Consider the following 19,608-nt stretch of genomic DNA (forward strand, 5'->3'; position numbering starts at 1 on the left):
GAAGAGGCCTTGCCCTTCAAAGGGGAGGTCCTGGATTGTATGCTGGAGCTCCACGGAAAGGCCTGAGACTTGCAGCCATGAGATACGTCTCATAGTAACTCCGGAGGCTAGGGTCCTGGCTGCAGAGTCCGCTGCATCCAAGGAAGCCTGGAGGGAAGTTCTAGTCACCATTTTTCCTTCAATCCAGGAGGCCGTAAATTCCTGCTGGGAGTCGTGTGGGAGCAACTCCTCGTCCACCGCCGCCCAGGTATTATATTTACAGCGGCTAAGGAGGGCTTGCTGATTAGCCACGCAGAGTTGGAGCACCCCTGCAGAGTAGACTTTGTGCCCCAGCAAGTCCATGCGCCTCGCGTCCTTTGATTTCGGGGCTGGGGCCTGCTGGCCATGGCGTTCTCTCTCATTGACCGACTGGACAACGAGGGAGCAGGGAGGAGAAGGATGGACGTATAAGTATTTGTAGGCCTTTGAGGGCACCATATATTTACGTTCCACTCCCCGGGCAGCAGGTGGGATAGAGGCCGGAGACTGCCAGATCGTGTTGGTATTGGCCTGGATCGTCCAGATAAAGGGGAGGGCCACTCTAGTCGGAGCATCAGATGATAACATGTCCTCCACTGGGTCCTCTACCTCCGGGACCTCCTCGACTTGCAAGTTCAAGGAAATACAGTAGATCTAATTTACCTCGATTTTAGTAAGGCATCTGACACGGTTCCACATGGGGAATTATTAGTTAAATTGAAAAAGACGGGGATCAATATTAAAATTGAAAGGTGGATAAGGAACTGGTTAAAGCGGAGACTACAACGGGTCATACTGAAGGGTGAACTGTCAGGCTGGAAGGAGGTTACTAGTGGAGTTCCTCAAGGATCAGTTTTGGGACCAATCTTATTTAACCTTTTTATTACTGACCTTGGCACAAAAAGCGGGAATGTGCTAATAAAGTTTGCGGATGACACAAAGCTGGGAGATATTGCTAACACAGAGAAGGACTGGGATATCATACAGGAAGATCTGGATGACCTTGTAAACTGGAGTAATAGTAATAGGATGAAATTTAATAGTGAAAAGTGCAAGGTCATGCATTTAGGGATTAATAATAAGAATTTTATTTATACATTGGGGACGCATCAGTTGGAAGCACCAGAGGAGGAGAAGGACCTTGGAGTATTGGTTGATCACAGGATGACTATGAGCCGCCAATGTGATATGGCCGTTAAAAAAGCTAATGTGGTTTTAGGATGCATCAGGCGAGGTATTTCCAGCAAAGATAAGGAGGTGTTAGTACCGTTATATAAGGCACTGGTGAGACCTCATCTGGAATACTGTGTGCAGTTCTGGTCTCCCATGTTTAAGAAGGATGAATTCAAACTGGAATAGGTTCACAGACGGGCTACTAGGATGATTCGAGGAATGGAAAACCTGACTTATGAAAGGAGACTCAGAGAACTTGGCTTGTTTAGCCTAACCAAAAGAAGGCTGAGGGGGGATATGCTTGCTCTTTATAAATATATCAGAGAGATTAATATTAGGGAGGGAGAGGAATTATTTAAGCTTAGTACCAATGTAGAGACAAGAACAAATGGGTATAAACTGGACACTAGGAAGTTTAGACTTGAAATTAGACAAAGGTTTCTAACCATTAGAGGAGTGAAGGTCTGGAACAGCCTTCCAAAGGGAGTAGTGGGGGCAAAAGACATATCTGGCTTTAAGACTAAGCTTGATAAGTTTATGGAAGGGATGGTATGATGGGATAGCTTAATTTTGGCAATTGATCTTGATCATCAGCAGGTAAGTATGCCGAGTGGTCTATGATGGGATGTTAGACGGGATGGGATCTGAGTTACTGCAGAGAATTCTTTCCTGAGTGCTGGCTGGTGAGTCTTGCCCACATGCTCAGGGTTTAGCTGATCGCCATATTTGGGGTCGAGAAGGAATTTTCCTCCGGGGCAGACTGGCAGATGCCCTGGAGGTTTTTCTCCTTCCTCTGCAGCGTGGGGCATGGGTCACTTGCTGATGGATTCTCTGCAGCTTGAGGTCTTCAAACGACAATTTGAAGACTTCAGTAACTCAGACACAGTTAGGGGTTTGTTATAGAAGTGGATGGGTAGGGTTCTGTGGCCTGCTTTGTGCAGGAAGTCAGACTAGATGATCATATTGGTCCCTTCTGACCCTAAAGTCTATGAGTCTATTCATATTTAGTGCCACACACCTGAGGAGGTCCTGGTGGGCCCTCAGGTCAATTGGCCGAGGGCTTATGGATGATGTTCTGGCTACTGCCTCGTCAGGGGAGGAGGATGAGGGGAGACCAGGGACAAGCGGGTCAGTTGAGGCCTCTTCTTGGTGGCCAGCCTTTGTCTCCGTTGGGATCTGGAGTCTTGTGGCTGGACCAGCACTTCCTCCGAAGTAGGAGGAGGAGGACGGCTTATAGTGGCTTCCGCACCCGGTGCTCCGATGTGGCAGAGCGAGATGGGCCTGGATGTGCACCTTGGGCCTGATGATATGCCCAAGGTGTCCAGAATGCCCACTGGTGAGGGCCATGATCTTGGGCCTGGGGCTCGTGGAATATCCTGGCGGGCACATCGGAGTCTGTGTCCTGGGCGTACGAACTGTCCGCCTGCGAAGACATGGACGGGTGCCAGGACGGCCAGGGAGGAGCTGAAAGACTCTGGTAAGAGTCCTTCTCTCTCGCCGTTGCTGATCTCCTCGGCACCGGGGATCGGTACCTGGAGCCATACCGGTACTGAGATCGGGACCTGCGACCTGCACAGTGCCAGGAGGTCGACCTGGATCTCGAAGGTCTGCGTCGGGAACAGCTGCGAGAGTCCTGGTGCAGGGAGCGGTGCCGGGAGCTGGAGCGGTACCAAGAGTACCGAGCTGGAGGCCAAGACATTGATCTACGCCGTGAGTACAACCGGTACCGAAGAGGCAATTGGTGCCGGGACTGCGAGCAGCGTCGGGACCGTGATTGTCGATGGGACTGCGAACGGCACCAGGACCTGGATCGTGATCGGTACCGATCTGCCGGGTCGAGTGAAGGTGGTCTCATTAGGGCTGGCTTGCCTATCGAGTGTAATACCCGCACCAGCGGTTGAGGCAGGACAGACTCCGTCATAGCTATGAGGTCCCTGGCTGCGGAGAATGTCTCCGGTGTAGAGGGGACCATAAGCTCAACCACAGGCCTCGGTGAGGAGCTCTCAGAGACCGGACTCGACAGCCCCCACAGGACCAGAGCCAACAGTACCGCAGCAGTCGGTGCCGCGGCAGGTGTAGGTGCCGGGCGGTCCGCATGAGGCTGCGTCTGCAGTGCAGAGGGCACAGAGGTAGTGGAGGACTTCGACCTCCCCAGTTTCGGGGAGAGAGATCGGTGCCAAGCAGGTCCCTGCGCCGGACATGGCCGGTGCCACTGCGTCTTAGCAATGCCGGCACAGTCCGGTGCCGGAGGAGAGCTTCTAGCAGAGTGCTCAGCACTCGGTGCCGAGGATTCAGAGCTGCCTCCATGAGGAGATTCTTTAGGCGAAAGTCTCTCTCTTTCTTCGTCCTCGGCTTAAATGCCTTGCAAATACGGCACTTATCTGTAATGTGCGATTCCTCGAGGCACTTGAGACAGGAGTCATGGGGATCTCCTGTAGGCATCGGCTTGCGGCAGGCCGAGCAAGGTTTGAATCCTGGTGAACCGAGCATGGGCCCCAGCACTGGGAGCGGGGAAGGGGCTAATGCCCAAACCCCGCCTAACTATATACACTAACTATCTAAAGAACTATCAAATTGTAATTATATAAATTCCAACTATATACAACAAAGATATCGAAGAAACTACGACTAGCTAGGCAAGTGGAGGACAGCTAAGCCGCGCTCCACTGTTCCAATGACCGACACAGGCGGTAAGAAGGAACTGAGGAGCGGTTGGGTCGGCAGGGGTATATATCTGGCGCCATGGTGGCGCCACTCCAGGGGGCAACCCAGCCGACCCACCGAGTGTTGCTAGGGTAAAAATCTTCCGATGAACGTGAACACGGCGCGTGCGCACACCTAACTGGAATGGATATGAGCAAGCACTCAAAGAAGAACCTACTAGCCTGAGAACTAAGCTTAACAGGCAAGATGAAAAATACTGTGACATTATGCACTTAAAAGAGGCTGTGCCCCTTCCTCTAACCAACAGTTGTTTTTTTAAAACAAACAAACAATGCAGCCTGTTGAATATTCTTCAAGTATAGTCTGGTTAGAGCTACTATTGATTACAGTGATATTCTCTACACTTAAAATGGGGAATACAGCTGAAAATGGTGATACCTCTAAAATTGGAATGAACTTTAAACGGGGCTACTATAGTAGTAAGTGCTGGTCAAATAAAAAGTATTCATGAACTATATTTGAATTCCACAAGCATTAATCTATTATTTATTCGCTTAATCATGTTTGCCAGGTCAAACACCATAAAATAGTGTTTAAGCAAATTAACAAATTTACATATAGTTAAAGTTAGTTGAATGGACAAGTACAATTTGATCAAATCCTATTTGCTACATCCATTGTTTCTGTTATACCTTCTCTGTCTTCACCCCCGTTTTTTCTACAATAAAGCATAGTACATCTTGAGCTGATTTCTGCGGTACCCCATTTCCTCACTTCCTCATCTTATCCCATTATCGGCCTTTCTTCTCTTCCCAAAAGGTCTCTAAAATTGTACTTTTCTCTTGCCCATCCTTCTTGCCACAGACCTAGTCTATTGCTTTTTACAGTTCTGCAGAATCTAGAAAGCTAGGTACTTTTTGCTGAATCAGGCCCAAAACAAGCAAGTGCTCACCACCCTTGTGTAGCAACAAACTACTATAGTTCTTTGTATTTTAGTATCTCATACGCTTTGTACTTTAATTTAGCAAGTAAGTGCTTAACAGGTGTGTGGCCATTTTAGCTATAACTCAGTTAATTTAAGGAGCCCATCATTCTTCTTCAAAGACTGACAACCTCTATCAAATCAAGAACCATTGGATCCCAAAACAACAGCCTTAACCTATTCAGTTAAATGAAATATTCCCCATTAAGTGTCCGTAATCTATCTTTACATTTAAATAACCCCCTGCTTGAATGGTTTTATCCCCAATGGGTTTTAATATTATCTTTACAGGTTTACAGAACAGACTTTCATGGGAAAAGTAATTTTAGTGGAATGGTAAAGTAAAGAATTAGTGTCCCAAAATTAAACCGACTTTTAGCAGTATGGTAACCAATAATTATCTTAAGACTTCATGGAAACTTTAAGAAAATCACTTCTACCTTTTGTCCATTGTCACAATGTACATAAATTAGACCACTCCAAGGAAATACTGAGGGCTTTGTGGCAAGTGATGGATTAGGACTCACAAGGATTAAGATACTGGTCCTAAAGAAACAACGAAAAAAGGCAGTAAAAACTATAGTATCTACGTACAAAACTGAATATCTATACTTTCATTCTCTTTGCACGTCATAACTCATGACATATAAACATCACTGAACACTGTAAGAGCGAACGTTAGATATATTACTTTAAAGTTCTAGATCTTAATGCAGTGGGTAAAGTTATTCCTAGTATTAAATTTATATCTTATGTATTAATGCAATTTGTGGTCCCTGTATGTTTCAAAACCTTGAGAGTAAGTGCATATATGTACACTCCACTTAAATTTAAGTGCCAATGGTTGTAAAAGTTGTCCTCGTCTGCCTTGGAGAAAGCAGGAAGTTGCTATATGTTCCAAAACCCCTAGAAAATATAGTTTTGTTGTGCTCATTGAAAATAGGACTTAAGGACTTGCGGGCTCTAGTTTGTACTGTCGGGGCAACGTGACTTGGGTAAGGAATATTTAAGGCACCCTTTAAACCAGTCAACATAAAAGCCAGCTTTCCTCCTCTTCTCCTTGCAGTTGCCACTGATTTTGGTGAAAATAAAAGCATTCCAATTGCACTGAAGGTTCCCACCAAACCTAATGGAGGGCCAGAGGGATGCCTTGAAGTCCATTGAGGACTTCACGGTCTTAGAACACAAAGTTTGGCTAAATCAGAGCACACTAATACTCTGATTTAACTTTCTATGCAATGAACATGGGTACAAAGGGAGTACACTGGAATTAAAAAGATCTTCTTACAAAGCTGCAGGAAGTTAGGAGCACCGATATGCCAGAAGTGCTCACTTTTTCACTTTTGAGTCTTGACCTCTTCTTTGAAAGACTCCACCTCATCAGATGTGCCAGAACTTTGTAATACTGACAAAGTGCTGAGACTTCAAGTGCATTTGGAATCTGAGGAACCTTTCTACTTTGAGCATGAGTGTATCAGGCATTTTGGAGGTGAAATTACACCGGGAATTCTGGGTTTGCTCCAATGCTTGCAGTGCTGACAGAGCTTTGGGACTCAGTAGCCACAGTGAAATCAGGCCATTACTGTTAGAGTTTACCCTTTGAAACCCTCCAGGCTGGTCTTGATTTGGACTTATGGAAATCTTTATAGAACGTCTCAAGGGGGATGTTGGAGGCAGTCTCACCTATCTTAGGTGTACAGGAGACATTTGCAGATAGGCACCCCTCATATCTGGTGGCTGACTCCGAGGAGAATTAAACAGCAGACAATTTCAAGCAATGTCAATGCAGCAGAACAGAATTAAATGGGTGAGCCTGAGTGGCTGGTCTTCCTTCCTCCCAAGATGTTGAAGAAATTGACTACATTTTGTAATTCAGAAATATCACACACACCAGAATAAAAGACCCAAGCAAATGCCAAAATGCAAGATTAATGAATGTGGAGAATTACTTGTGGCTGTTTTACAAATATCCTGCATGAGACGTCTGATCTTGGAGCTACTTCCCTGCCAGAATACAAACAAACAATGAAAAATACAATCTGTCTTGGAGACAGATTTTGTTGGTATTAAGCTAAAGAGCTGGGTGGGCAGTCTAAAGTCTAACTGGTTTGGGTCTAGTGATCTTTGACATCTAGTTTGTAGAGCAAGCCTTTGTTGGGATAAGAATGGAACTAACAAAAAAACTGGCAGGATGGTTCATTTTGAGACAACCCCAAGCCCCACCCACAGGAATTAATTTGGGATGCATCTCTAGCAGTGCTTCATGTTTGAAGAAGTTAGTATAGAAACAAATCAGTCAGGTGAGTCTAAAAGTTAAAACTCAAGTCTGCCACAATTTGATCTTACGTGAGAAACTTCAACTCAAAAGGTACTTCACTTCTCAACTCCTTTTTCTCTTTACAGGGAGTTGAGGTGCCTGTGATTCTTTGTCACTTCCAGTTCATGGCATGAGTTCCAGTCTTTTTCTTTTCAAACTTCTCTTGGCAGAGTCTTTCCATCATATCCTCAATCTTCCACATCCTTTCTTGCTGGCCATTCTTTTTCCATTCTTATGTCACGCCCAGCTCAAACATGCCTTTCTCCAACAAAAGTTCTAAGTTTATCTTTTCCCTCATTTCTTCCATGTACACATAGTCTACCCTCTGGTTGCCTCCCATTAACGTCAGTATATTATTTTCTACTACGTGTATCTTTTCATCTATCTCTGTAAGATGAAGAAGTTATTCACCTTATGCAGAAACAATGGTTCTTAGAGATGTTTCGCCTATGATTGCTCCACTCTAGGAGTGCTTGTGTCCCTGTGCTGCAGATTGAAGAACTTCAGTAGCAGCGTCTGCTAGGCCCACACATGTGCTGCCTCCCCGCATGCCTCGCCACAAGGCGAGTCAGGGCATACAGGCTAACCCGCCTCAGTTCTTTCTTTATCGCAGAGTCATTGATAAGAACTCTGAAGTAGAGGGGAGAGATGTGGGCTGCAGAGCATCCATAGAGGGACACATTTCAAAGAACCATGGTTATTGCACAAGGTGAGTAACGCCTTCAAGTAGTATCCCTATGGGCTCTCCACAGTAGGCGACTCTTGAGCAGCATGCCCATCGGAGGGCTGGGACTTTGAAGTCAGGTCAGTTACAGATAAACAGTACAGTGGAGCCAAATATGGCATGGAGGCAGAGTCCCCAGTGACCGCACACTGTTCTGCAAAGGTGTGGGCTGATGCCCATGTCACTGTTCTATCGATTTCTGAGATAGAGACATTCTTGAAGAAGGAAACATATCAAGAGATCAACCTCGGAGAGTGTGTGCAAATACTATCTGGAGGGGCCATGTTGTGATAACATTCTTTAATGTAGTTTGAGACCCATTTGGAGAGCCTCTGGAGTGATGTTGCTTAGCCCTTTGATCTTCTGCAACAAAAAGGAAAAGCTTCAGTGACTTCCAGAAAGCCTTCACCTATCCAAGTAAAAGGCTAGGGCTCTCCTGACATCTATTGTCTGTAATATAGCCTCCCTGTTGTCACGGCAAGGCTTTGGGTAGATGATTGGAAAGTGAATCAATTGGTTCATTTGGAACGGGGAGGTTGCCTTAGGAATGAATTTTGGATGTGGCCTGAGTGTAACCTTGTCCCAAAAGAACTGGGGGGGGGGAGGGGGGAGAAGGAGAGGAGGAGGGAATGTGCCATCAGAGCTACTATTTCTCCTATTCTCCTTGCTGAGGTGATTGCTATAAGGCCATTTTCATTGAGATGTATGTAAGTGAACATGTGGCCATGGGTTTGAAGGGAGGCCTAATCAGTCTTTTTAATACCAGGTTTAGGTCCCATGTGGGAGAAGGAAATCGAGGTTGTGGCAAAGGGTTTTATACCCTTGAGGAACCTTTTAGTGGTTGGGTGTGACAGCACTGAGTATCCCTCTACTGGTTGGTGGAAGGCTGCTATAGCTGGTAGGTGGACTCAGAGCCCCAATCTTTTTAGGGTCAGTGCATAATCGAAGATATGTGGAAGAGTTGCAGATGTCAGGGAGATTTGTTGGGAAGTATACCAAGTCCAAAACCTGGACCATTTTTGCAGTAAGTATGTCATGTTGAGGACTTTCTACTGTGTAGTAACACCTCTTGTACCTCCTTCAAACAGGAGCTTTCTAGATGTTGGAAACTAAGAAGGAGCCATGCTTTGAGGCAGAGAATCCTCAGGTTGGGATGTAGAGCACGTCATTTATTCTGCAAGAGGAGTACGGAGTGGCTTGGAGAGGGACTGGCAGGCATGTCGCGAGCTGTGAGAGGTAAAGGTACAAGACGTGCCCCATCTCTTTTTATTTTCAGCAGGATTTCAATAGTAGGGGAAATGGAGGAAAGGTATAGAGAAGGTTTCTGTCCCAGTGGCGACAAGAGCATCGCTCAGGCAGTGTTGTCCTATTTCTGCTCTGGAGCACCAGTGTGGACGTTTCTTGTTCAGCTAAGTGCATATAGTACATAGAGGCTACGTTGTCTTTAGAACTGTTGTGTGTGATTCTTTGGCCAATAGGAGGAAGTGACCGCAGGCATTCCTGATGCTCTTAGCTTGAGGAGGTTGATGTGAAGAGATATGCCTGTGGGTGACCACTTGCCTTCTGTCATGAGGTTGTTTAGATGTGCATTCTACTCTATCAGACAAGCAACAGGGGAGTTTGGGAGAAGGGGATCCCCTTGCAAACGTTGGCTGGGCCTTTCCACCAATCTAAGGAGTTCTTGATTCTGGTGGGTAGTGACAGAGGTTTGTCTAGTCTGTCCCTCTTTGGACTGTAAACTGAGCTGAACCACATCTGGAGGCATCACATGTGAAGCCTGGCATGTGGTATTATTGCTGTGCTTGCTGCCATATGCCCCAAGAGTAGGAGGCACTGTCTGGTTGATGTTTGCGGGCTACTTTGAATGGTCTCTATGAGTGTGGCATGGAGAGAAATCTGTGTTGAGGTAGGAGAGCTCTGGCCTGTAACTAGTCGAGGGTGGCCCCTATGAATTCCAGGTGTTGCACTGGAACGAGGGTTGATTTTTAGGTGTTGATCTGTAAGCCCAGGTCTGTAAACAAGTACACTGCAGCTTTGATGACTCAGTGAGTCTCTTGCAGAGACCAGGCTCTGAGGAGGCAATCATCCAGACAGGGTAAATCATGATCCCTTGAGAGCATAAAAGTGTGTGTCCACTACTGAAAGAACCTTGAAAATACTCTAGGAGCCAATGATAGCCCTAAGGGGAGTACTGGTAATTGTCTTGTCCCAGAGCAAATCTGAGAAATCGTCTGAGAGTCAGTAGCACTGAGATATGAAAGTAGGTGTCTTGAAGGTTGAAGGATGAAAACCAGTCTCCCTATTCTAATGCTGGAACAATTGTTGCTAGTGACCATCTTGAATTTTTGAGCTTTGACAAACTTGAGAGCTCTGAGGTCTAGTATGGGTCTCCAACCTCCTTTCCTCTTGTGTATTAGGAAACAGCGAGTAGAACCTTTTGCACCACAGATGTTGAGATAGTGGTCCTATAGCTCCTTAGCTGGAGGAGACTACCTACCTCTTGCCATAGTAAATTTTCATGAGAAAGTCCCTGAAGAGGGACGGGGAAGCTTGTTATGGAGGGGTCAGAGAGGTAAAATGGATACAGTACCCAGTACAAATGATTGCTAGGACCCATTGGTGTCATTTTATGTGTTCACAAGTGCTGCGGAATTCTGCCATAGAATTCTACTGTCTGGTGGCCAAACGGGTGGATGGCAGTGGTTGGATGCAGCAAATGGGGGGAGTGGTCTATCAATATCTCAACCAACACATCAAAATCAGTGTTTGGACATGGATAGCTGGGATGAGGAAGGTTGCAGGCCAGAAAGTTTATGTCTCAAAAATTTCTTCTTCCCCTGTGGGTCATAGTAGCATTGAGCTAGATATTGAGAGGTGCATGGTTTGTGCTGGGGCTGTGGACTAAACTTCCTCTTTTGTCTCAGTTTATAGATGCCAAGAGAACAGAGTGGTTTGAGAATCTTTCAGCACATGCAGAGAGGCATCAGTCTTTTCCACAAAGAGTTTAGTACTTTCAAAGGGAAGGTCTTTGATGATTGACTATACCTCCTTCGGGAAGCCCAAGAAATGGAACCATGATGTATGTCGCATCACCACCGCCGGAGATGGACGTGGCTGCTGTGTAGAGGGCAAACTGTAGCGTTATTTGCTACTAACTGTCTCTCCTGAACAATGGCCTTAAATTGATCGCAATATGATTCAGGAGGCTTCTTAATAAAATCGCTCAGTTTCAAATAGTTTACATAGTCGTATTTAGCCATCCGGGCTTGGTAGTTGGCAATCTGAAGCTCAAGTGTGGCCTTCCTCCTGAAATGGTCCAAAGGCTTCTAATCTTTATTCTAGGGAGTGGACCTCATCTGGTGTTGTTGGCCACAGGAATTAACAGTATCCACCATGGTGGAGTTGGCTGGGAGGCGGGAGAAGATGATCAGTCTCCCATGCTGGGACATAATATTTTTTGTCCATCCACTTCTGGGGGGAGGGATAGCTCAGGGGCTTGAGCATTGGCCTGCTAAACCCAGGGTTGAGAGTTCAATCCTTGAGGGGGCTGCCAAGGGATCTGAGGCAAAATCAGTACTTGGTCCTGCTAGTGAAGGCAGGAGGCTGGACTTGATGACCTTTCAGGGTCCCTTCCAGTTCTATGAGACAGGTATATCTCCATATTAAAAAAAAAAAAGTAGATGTCACCCATGCTGGGATTTGCCAAGTGGTTCTAGTTGGGTCCAGAATGGCCTCATTAATGAGTAGGTACCCCTCTTCCCTAATCCTACCCAGTGATAAGATTCTTCAGGAGAGGCTTTCTACACTGGAAAAACTGACCAGCAGAACTATAGCAATATAATATACCAATGTATTTATGTGACTGTAACTTATTGTGTGGACACTTTTCTGGAATACGTGACTTCACTCCAGTATAATTACTCCATACAATTATACTGGAAATAAAATCACATGTATGCTAGAAGTGTGTTCACATGTGGAGTTATACTGGCATAGCTATAGTGGTACGTGCTTAGTGAGAAATGATACAACTGATCTCAAAGACTTTTAGATAAATCATATCCCATTTTAATTTGCAATTATAATTAATTGTTGAAACACCAAAAAAAAAAGTAAAATATCTAATATATTAGGACCTATGTGGTATGTATATTCATGAAAGCTCAAACTTTTACCAGATTCAATGGTCAAAGTAATCTGAACAGCAAGAAAATACCTTTCATAGTAGAAAAAGAACAATGAAAAGAGACTTACTCTGGCTCAATAACTCCATGTTGAGGTGTTATAGTAAGACAATGAGCTGGCCAAGAAAGTTCAAATTTCAATGACCTATTACAATTGTTGATTATTTGTATATGTCCAGTTTCTGCTGTTCCACCTATTGTACAATACAAAAAAAGTTTTAGTTCAGCTATAAAACTTTACATGAATAAAATTACAGCAGATCAAAAACTGACAGCACCATTGATTAAGAAGGAAACTGTTTGCTATTTAACATCCCTTTGTCATGTTTCGTACCTTGGTGGTTCTTCTTGCTGGCAATGGAGTTACATTTTAGAAATTAATCAATCAATCTCACAGTCTCTGTTTCAGGACACATTCTGGCAACTCAAGGTATTTTGAAAGCAACTTCAATTGACAAACCAAAACCACAGCTCAAACTATTTGATGAGGAAATTCAATAGAACTGTAGTAAAGGTATCACCAAAGCCAAACTTAAATACTACAGTAGGTTAGGAACATTCATTAGTTAGACCAGTTATTTTACTTATCCAAACTTAAAAAAAATACTCACTAATAGAAGGAGATGTCAAAATTAAATGTTCAGGCTGAATGGCCCATGTCTCTCGAGAAATCAATTTATTCTGAACAGGGTCATCAGTATTTAAAGATAATGGGGGACCTTGAGGTCCTTTAACTGGAAGAACATCCAAAGTTGTATTGGTATGAGTATCAGTGCTTCCAAGTCTAAAATGAAATCATGAAATAAGAAAGACCTTTTACTGCAGACAGAAGTAATTTCTTTATGCAAAGTTAGTTAGCTATGGTAACATTCTGTTTTTCTTTTGAGCACTAGTTTGATTTTATGATTTTAGCATCTGAAACTAATACATATGCTCAGTTTACTAGGGCCTCAATTTCAACTGAAGTTTCCATTAATAAGAAATTATTGAAATTCAGTAGCCATATATAGTTGACGTAGGACAATGGGCAGTTTAGTTTACATAAAATTTGAAAAGTAGCAAATGATATTCTTTGAGAAGGCTGCATTTCAGGAACTGGTGAGGGAAAATTACTTGTTGGTAATTCAAATTTCATAGTAGTCTCCTGACATGCAACCCAGCAACAGCAATTGTTGACAGCTTATTAGCTCTTCCTACCAGAAGCAAGCCTACTTTTGAACTTACTACTTTTTCTCCCCACCCCCAGTTTGACATTTCTGGAGCAAATTATTATATAATGAGGTCACAACTCCAAGCAACACTCTGATGGAAGGCAGGAGAGAGGATAGAAGAGGACAACTACAAACAAATGCTTGCAAGTAATTTTCCCTTGATGTATCTTACTTCCCACCCAGAAACAATTTCTGATAGCAGAAGTCAAAAGCATTGAGCCAGATGAGTTGGGCTTACTTCACAGTTGTGCTTGGAGCATGGGCAACAAATATCAGCAGAGAAGTTTACAAAAAAAAAAATCTAGTTGGCATTGCCAGATGAAGATGTCTGGAAGTAATCAAGTGGCTACCGTATAAATTTCTAAAAAGAGATACTTCAACCCTTTGATCCTAGAAAGTTGTCATGCCTATTACAAAAAGGTATAACAATTTTGGATGCAGCTGATTAGTTTGCTTTTCGATGCAATTTTTAATCCACACAGTCATTCTGGATTTGACTGTCATCTGTCCCTTCTTATGATCTTTAAAAAAACCCACAACTCTAAATCTTTCTGTGAGATAGTTCACTTGATTCCCAAAAAGATTCCTTCTCTGATACAACAAAAGATGGTGACACTGGAGATAGAACAGACTAGTTAACACAAAACTCCAAACTCACCTTTGATTCTTTTTCTAATTTACTCCAAAGAATGGGCTAGACGAGGGGAAAAAGGAGAAATAGCAATAAGCAAATTCTCCCACTATGTAAGGAATTGTTAACAGAGTACGACTCTACTAGGTCCCATAATCTACAACACATCCAGGAGTTTGTGGGGTGTCTCCTCAATTTCATCCAGAGGAATCTAGAGCTCATCTGCAACTCTCTTCAATAAATCTTGAAACCGTTTATGGTCAACTGGCAGAGATGACGAGGCCAGAGCAAGTGCCTCATCAGGACATGAAGATATTCCTGTTGGAACTGGCAGTACCACTAGATCTGGCTCTGTCTTTTCCTCAATGCCGTACCAATTCCGGATAATACAAAATATTATCCACGGTGGCCAGCATGGCCAATGAGAGGGATCCAACATAAGTTGATAAGGGCCACAAGGCATAGAGCAGCAGTTCTCAAACTGTGGATTGGGACCTTGAATGGGGTTGCTAGGACTCACTTAGACTTGCTGGGCTCAGTACTGAAGCCTAAACCCCACTGCCCAGGGCCAAAGCCAAAACCTAAGGGCTTCAGCCCTGGGCGGCAGGACTCAGGTTGTAGGCCTCCTGCCCGGGTTGAAGCCCTTGAGCTTCAGCTTTGACCTCCCTGCCTGGAGCGTTGGGGCTTGGGCTTTGGCCCCCCACCCAGAGCAGTGGGACTTGGGCAGTCTCAGGCTTCGGTACCCCATCCTGGGGTAATGAAATAATTTTTGTTTTAAGAAGGGGGTCGCATTGCAATGAAGTTTGAGAACCCCTGGCATAGAGGAAACCAACAGCCCTGGAGTGAGGGGAGAGAACCCCATATTATGAAGCTGTGGCAGAGCCCAGGATATCCTAACTTCTCTGTCTGGGCTTGGTGGGCTGATGGCAGTCCCATCTCCATGTCAGATTCTCCTGAAGAAAATGAGAGTTCCAGTTCCATTTGTGGTGCCCTTGATACCGTCTATGTAGCACTAATGCAACTAGTAGATAGAATGAAGAATCAGTTTCTCTTACAGTGTTTGTAGACGGCTAGTGTTAAAATTATCCTTGTAAGGACCAGGTCCATTAGAAGGGGGGATTCTGGGTTGAGAATTACAAAAAATATCCTCAGGAGTGGTATACGTGTCTGTTCTTGGACACTGGTGTTTCCTTATTCACTCATGTCAGTATCAACAGTCCATGAAGTTCTCATGTATCCTTTGATGGTACTGGTGGTGGTGCTGGTCTTGGTTTATTACACTTCATTCATAGAATCGACAGTCCTTCCTCTGTCAATGGTGCCCATGAGGCTCTGACTCCTCACAACCTGTGGGTTGGTACTATATCCTTTATAGGCTCTTGAACCTAGAGCATGAAGAGTCACCTGACTGAGAAGGATATCAGGGAAGTACCCCCTTTTCATTTAGGTGGTTCTGAAACGGGGTTTTTCTTTAGGCTTTTTAAGAGGGCTTTCTGGTGAGCTTGGGAAAAAGGGCTTCTTAGCTCTAACTTTGTTCACCCATGTGTCAGAGGTGACAGTGCTAGACGGAACATTCATTAACACCTCTGCATGATGAGCAGAGGGGGTCTGCCCGCTTTGGATCAGACTGAGGCCTCATAAAAAAAATATTCCTTCATCCTAAGTTTGAATTTCCATGCATGCCAGGTTCCACTAGGAAGAGTGGCAGATACTGCACCCAGTCAAAATATAAGCTTCTCTAAGGCAGTACAGGCACCTTTCATGGTTGTTGCTGACCAAGAACTGTCTCCTGCCCCAGATGCATCACCAAGCCTGGGATCCTGGGCATAACATGAGTCCCATCTGGGCTGGGGCAGACCTAGAGTAGACGATGTCCCTAAAAAATCATCAAAACTAATCACAACTAATAATTAAGTAATAAAATTTCTCTAGCAATCTTTACAGGTTTGAAGTTACAAGGTCAGCTCTGTGGACAATGGAAGGTTCCCTCTCAGACTATGCAGCGGTAGAGAACTGGAGAGGCACTTGGTCTGTACCACTCCTTAAATCCTCAATTCACACTATGAGAGGTTGCAACCGTGGACAAACAGACATCATTAGCAGAAGTCTTCCAGTCTCAAGCACATGGAGCACATGCATACCCACAATGAAATACACTTAGGGACCAACACTCAAAGAAGCAGAGATTACACTCAGGAAACCAGCAACGAGGCTTTGGAATGGAGGAGGACTCCTTGTAACAACAGGGTTACCAGGGCCTGGGATACATTTCAAAGAGACAGCACTAATGGAGGACTCTGTACTGTTATTGAAGATAGGGGCCACAGCTCCAGTATGTTGCCGATAGATAGATAGATAGATAGATAGATAGATCGATCGATCGAAGATGGCAGACAACCTAGTAATCTTTATTGATTTGGATTGGGAGGGTTTAAATCCCCAGGGCTGTGCTGGATGCTTTAGGACTCTACACAGAAGACAAAGTAGGGAGAAGGGTCTAGAAGGTATAAAATGTGCCCTGATCTGGGAGAGCAATTAGCAGCAAGTGGGAAAAAGACCACCTCAGCAATTCTGAGGAGTGCAGAATTTAAATTCTACCTAGTTTATACCCAGAGGCTAAAGTTGCAGCCAGGTGCAGGACCCTCCCCACCAGGGACAAACTTTTGTTTCATTACTCAATTATATAAAGGAATAACTACTTTAGGCCAGGAAAAAAGCAGCCATTCTGCAACTTGATTTATGGGTATCATTGGTAAAGCAAGGACCTGACAAGTCTGAGAAAGAGGAAGCACTCTTCCCAGAATCCTCAGAGGTAGAGAGATAGCACTTCAGTAGCAGGCGGCATATCATACATGCAGGGAGAATCTGCTTCAGAATTATATTAGACAGCAGGAGCCCTAGAGGGAACTGATCTGCAGAGAAATGGAGAGAGCATCTGGAGTATGCAGCAGCCAGTTCCAGTGCTGATACTATGTGGGAGGGGAGAGGGGACGAGAGTAAAAAAAAACATACTATCAGAAGAAGGGTGGAGATTTTACCCAATAAGATCAGCCCAGGTCAATGAAGCACAAAGTTTCTGAAAGTAAAGAAAGGTCTGCACAATTGGGTTTATCCTGGTGATAATGCAGCCTGCCAGGGGTCTGTCATTTGGACTGAGACTCCCGAAAAGCTAAGCTTTACCTGGACAAGGAGCTATAAAGTTGGCTGCCAGGCCATGAAGACAAGACAAGCATTACTTCTTGGAGACAGAGCTGAATCTTAAGAGCATTCAGTCCCCAGGGGTTCAGAGCCTTTGAGGAAGACTGGTGGGGAAGACAGGGAGGAAGAGAGTGGATGATGTTTTGCCCTTTCCTGTAGGGCTTCTGTCTGGCTAGAGAGCTTTCAAACAGATCTCAGCAGCAGACATTTCCTACACTCACTGGGTTTTCCCTTTTCTTCCCTATTAAGTTCAGAAGGAGGAATAGGAAGTTAGGAAGGACAGAACAATAGCTGAGAACTGAAGTATTAGGTAGCATGTTATGCTTCCAGGTTAGGAGGAAGAGAAGAAAGAACACACTGACACATACATCAGAGTTAACTGATAAATATTTTGCTTCATTGCTTCTGGTAGGTGGTATCATAATGTTTGTCAGTAGCTAACTGTTGGGCACCAGAAGAAAAAAAAACAGGGACAAATGTACTTTGACGTATCTAATAGTGTTCCACAGAACTGCTCCATAGTCCTCACAGAACTGATCCTTCAACTGGAACACTGGCAGTTTGAGGGAAAGCTGATTTCTGGATTGATATTATTCCTTTAGGGAAGCAATGCGGGTTCCACAATTTTGAGGGTTTCGTCTGGTGGATAAGTCAGTGTAATAGCTGATCAGTTCCCCATAATAAGTTTATTCTCCTCACAGAAGCATCAAAACTTCAGCTAGCTTCTCCCACCTACCCCCAAACAAGCCTTAATCTCTCAAATCAGGGGCATAATTTATTTTGAAAAAATACATTCTCTTTGCCAGCTGACAGAATGCAGCAGAAGAGATAACCATAAATTGCAGGCAGGGGCGCATCATCAGCTTTTTATTAGTTTAAAATTTTAGTTAGTTATCACAATTCTATCAGAACGTACATCAAAATGCAAATACAAGATCCACTGCAATATTCAACTCAGAAAACATTTTCAGGGTACTGCCAAAACTCTTTCTAATCCGTGGAGAAATGAGGGAGTGGAAATATAAAGAAAAAAGGAGCAGAACTTTTTGATCTAGTTTTTGTCACCGACAGTGTTTGATTACTCAATACACCACTACCTCTAAAAAGCTTTATTAAGCTTTTAATGTGAAAAGTAACATGACTCCCCCAATGAGCAGTAAATCATAATGATTTTTATATGTATTAAGTCTAATGTTCACTTCACCTGTCTGATTCCAAGCTATGTCCTTGAGACTGCTGAAGACAATCCCTCTTAAAACTGGAATCTCTAGCATCTCCAACCACAGAAAGAATAACTTTACGCATATTTCCATAAAAAAGCTCGATGTCATTTGTCCTTTGTGGTAAGTCATATACTAAGAAAAAATATTTTGAAGGATTAAAAGGAAAAAAATCTAAAAAGGATAACATATAACAATTATGCATTGTAACTATGAATTGTTAAGCTAGACGTTTTAGAAAAGATACTCATAATAAACTAATAAATGTACTGTGTAACCTAATAGAGTTTGCATTACTGAACCTAAAATAGACTCAGACTCCATGCAGTTTTAATTGTGCTGTTAAACAATAGAATACCAATTGAAATTAGTTAAATATTTTGGAAGTTTTTTCTACATTTTCAAATAGCTTGTATTCTATGTTGTAATTGAAATCAATGTGTATATTATTTTTATTACCAATATTTGCACCGTAAAAATGATAAAAGGAATAGTATTTTTCAATTCACCTCATACAAGTATAGTACTGTAGTGCAATCTGTCATGAAAGTGCAACTTACAAATGTAGATCTTTTTTTGTTACATAACAGCACTCAAAAACAAAATGTATAACTTTAGCGCCTACAAGTTCATTCAGTCCTACTTCTTGTTCAGCCAATTGTTAAGACAAACAAGTGTGTTTACATTTACAGGAGATAATGTTGCCCTCTTCTTATTTACAATGTCACCAGGAAGTAAGAAGAGGCATTTGCATGGCACTTTTGTAGCCGGTATTGCAAGGTATTTATGTGCAACATATGCTGAACATTTGTATGCCTCTTCATGATTCGGCTGCCATTCCAGAGAACATGCTTCCATGCTGATGACACTCATTAAAAAAATAATGCGTTAATTAAATTTGTGACTGAACTCCTTGGGAGAGAATTGTATGTTCCCTGCTCTGTTTTACCCACATTCTGCCACATATTTCATGTTATAGTAGTCTCAGATGATGACCGAGCACATGCTTTCCCTGCAGATTTCACAAAACGCAAAGAAGGTACCAATGTGAGATTTCTAAAGATAGCTACAGCACTTGACCCAAGGTTTAAGAATCTGACGTGCCTTCCAAATTGAGAGGGACGAGGTGTGGAGCATGTGTTCAGTAGTCTTAAAAGAGCAACAATCTGAGGTGGAAACTACAGAACTCGAACCACTGAAAGAGAAAATCAAACTTCTGCTGGTGGCATCTGACTCAGATAATGAAAATGAAAGTGTGATCTACACTGCTTTGGATTGTTATTGAG

At 43.6% G+C, this 19,608-nt stretch overlaps 1 protein-coding gene across 1 annotated transcript in view; it reads right to left on the reverse strand.

Annotated features, from left to right (window-relative positions):
• Positions 1-19,608, reverse strand: part of CEP192 (centrosomal protein 192) — a 187,149-nt gene that overhangs the window by 37,768 nt on the left and 129,773 nt on the right. Inside the window, exons 36-39 of the mRNA XM_050938869.1 lie at positions 18,307-18,457; positions 12,674-12,846; positions 12,133-12,256; positions 5,278-5,383 (exon numbers count right to left, since the gene is read on the reverse strand). Coding sequence (XP_050794826.1) covers positions 5,278-5,383; positions 12,133-12,256; positions 12,674-12,846; positions 18,307-18,457 — 554 coding nt within the window. The remainder of the gene's footprint in view (positions 1-5,277; positions 5,384-12,132; positions 12,257-12,673; positions 12,847-18,306; positions 18,458-19,608) is intronic.

This window comes from Gopherus flavomarginatus, chromosome 2 (genome assembly GCF_025201925.1).
Source record: "Gopherus flavomarginatus isolate rGopFla2 chromosome 2, rGopFla2.mat.asm, whole genome shotgun sequence".
In the NCBI taxonomy this organism is placed as follows: domain Eukaryota; kingdom Metazoa; phylum Chordata; order Testudines; family Testudinidae; genus Gopherus; species Gopherus flavomarginatus.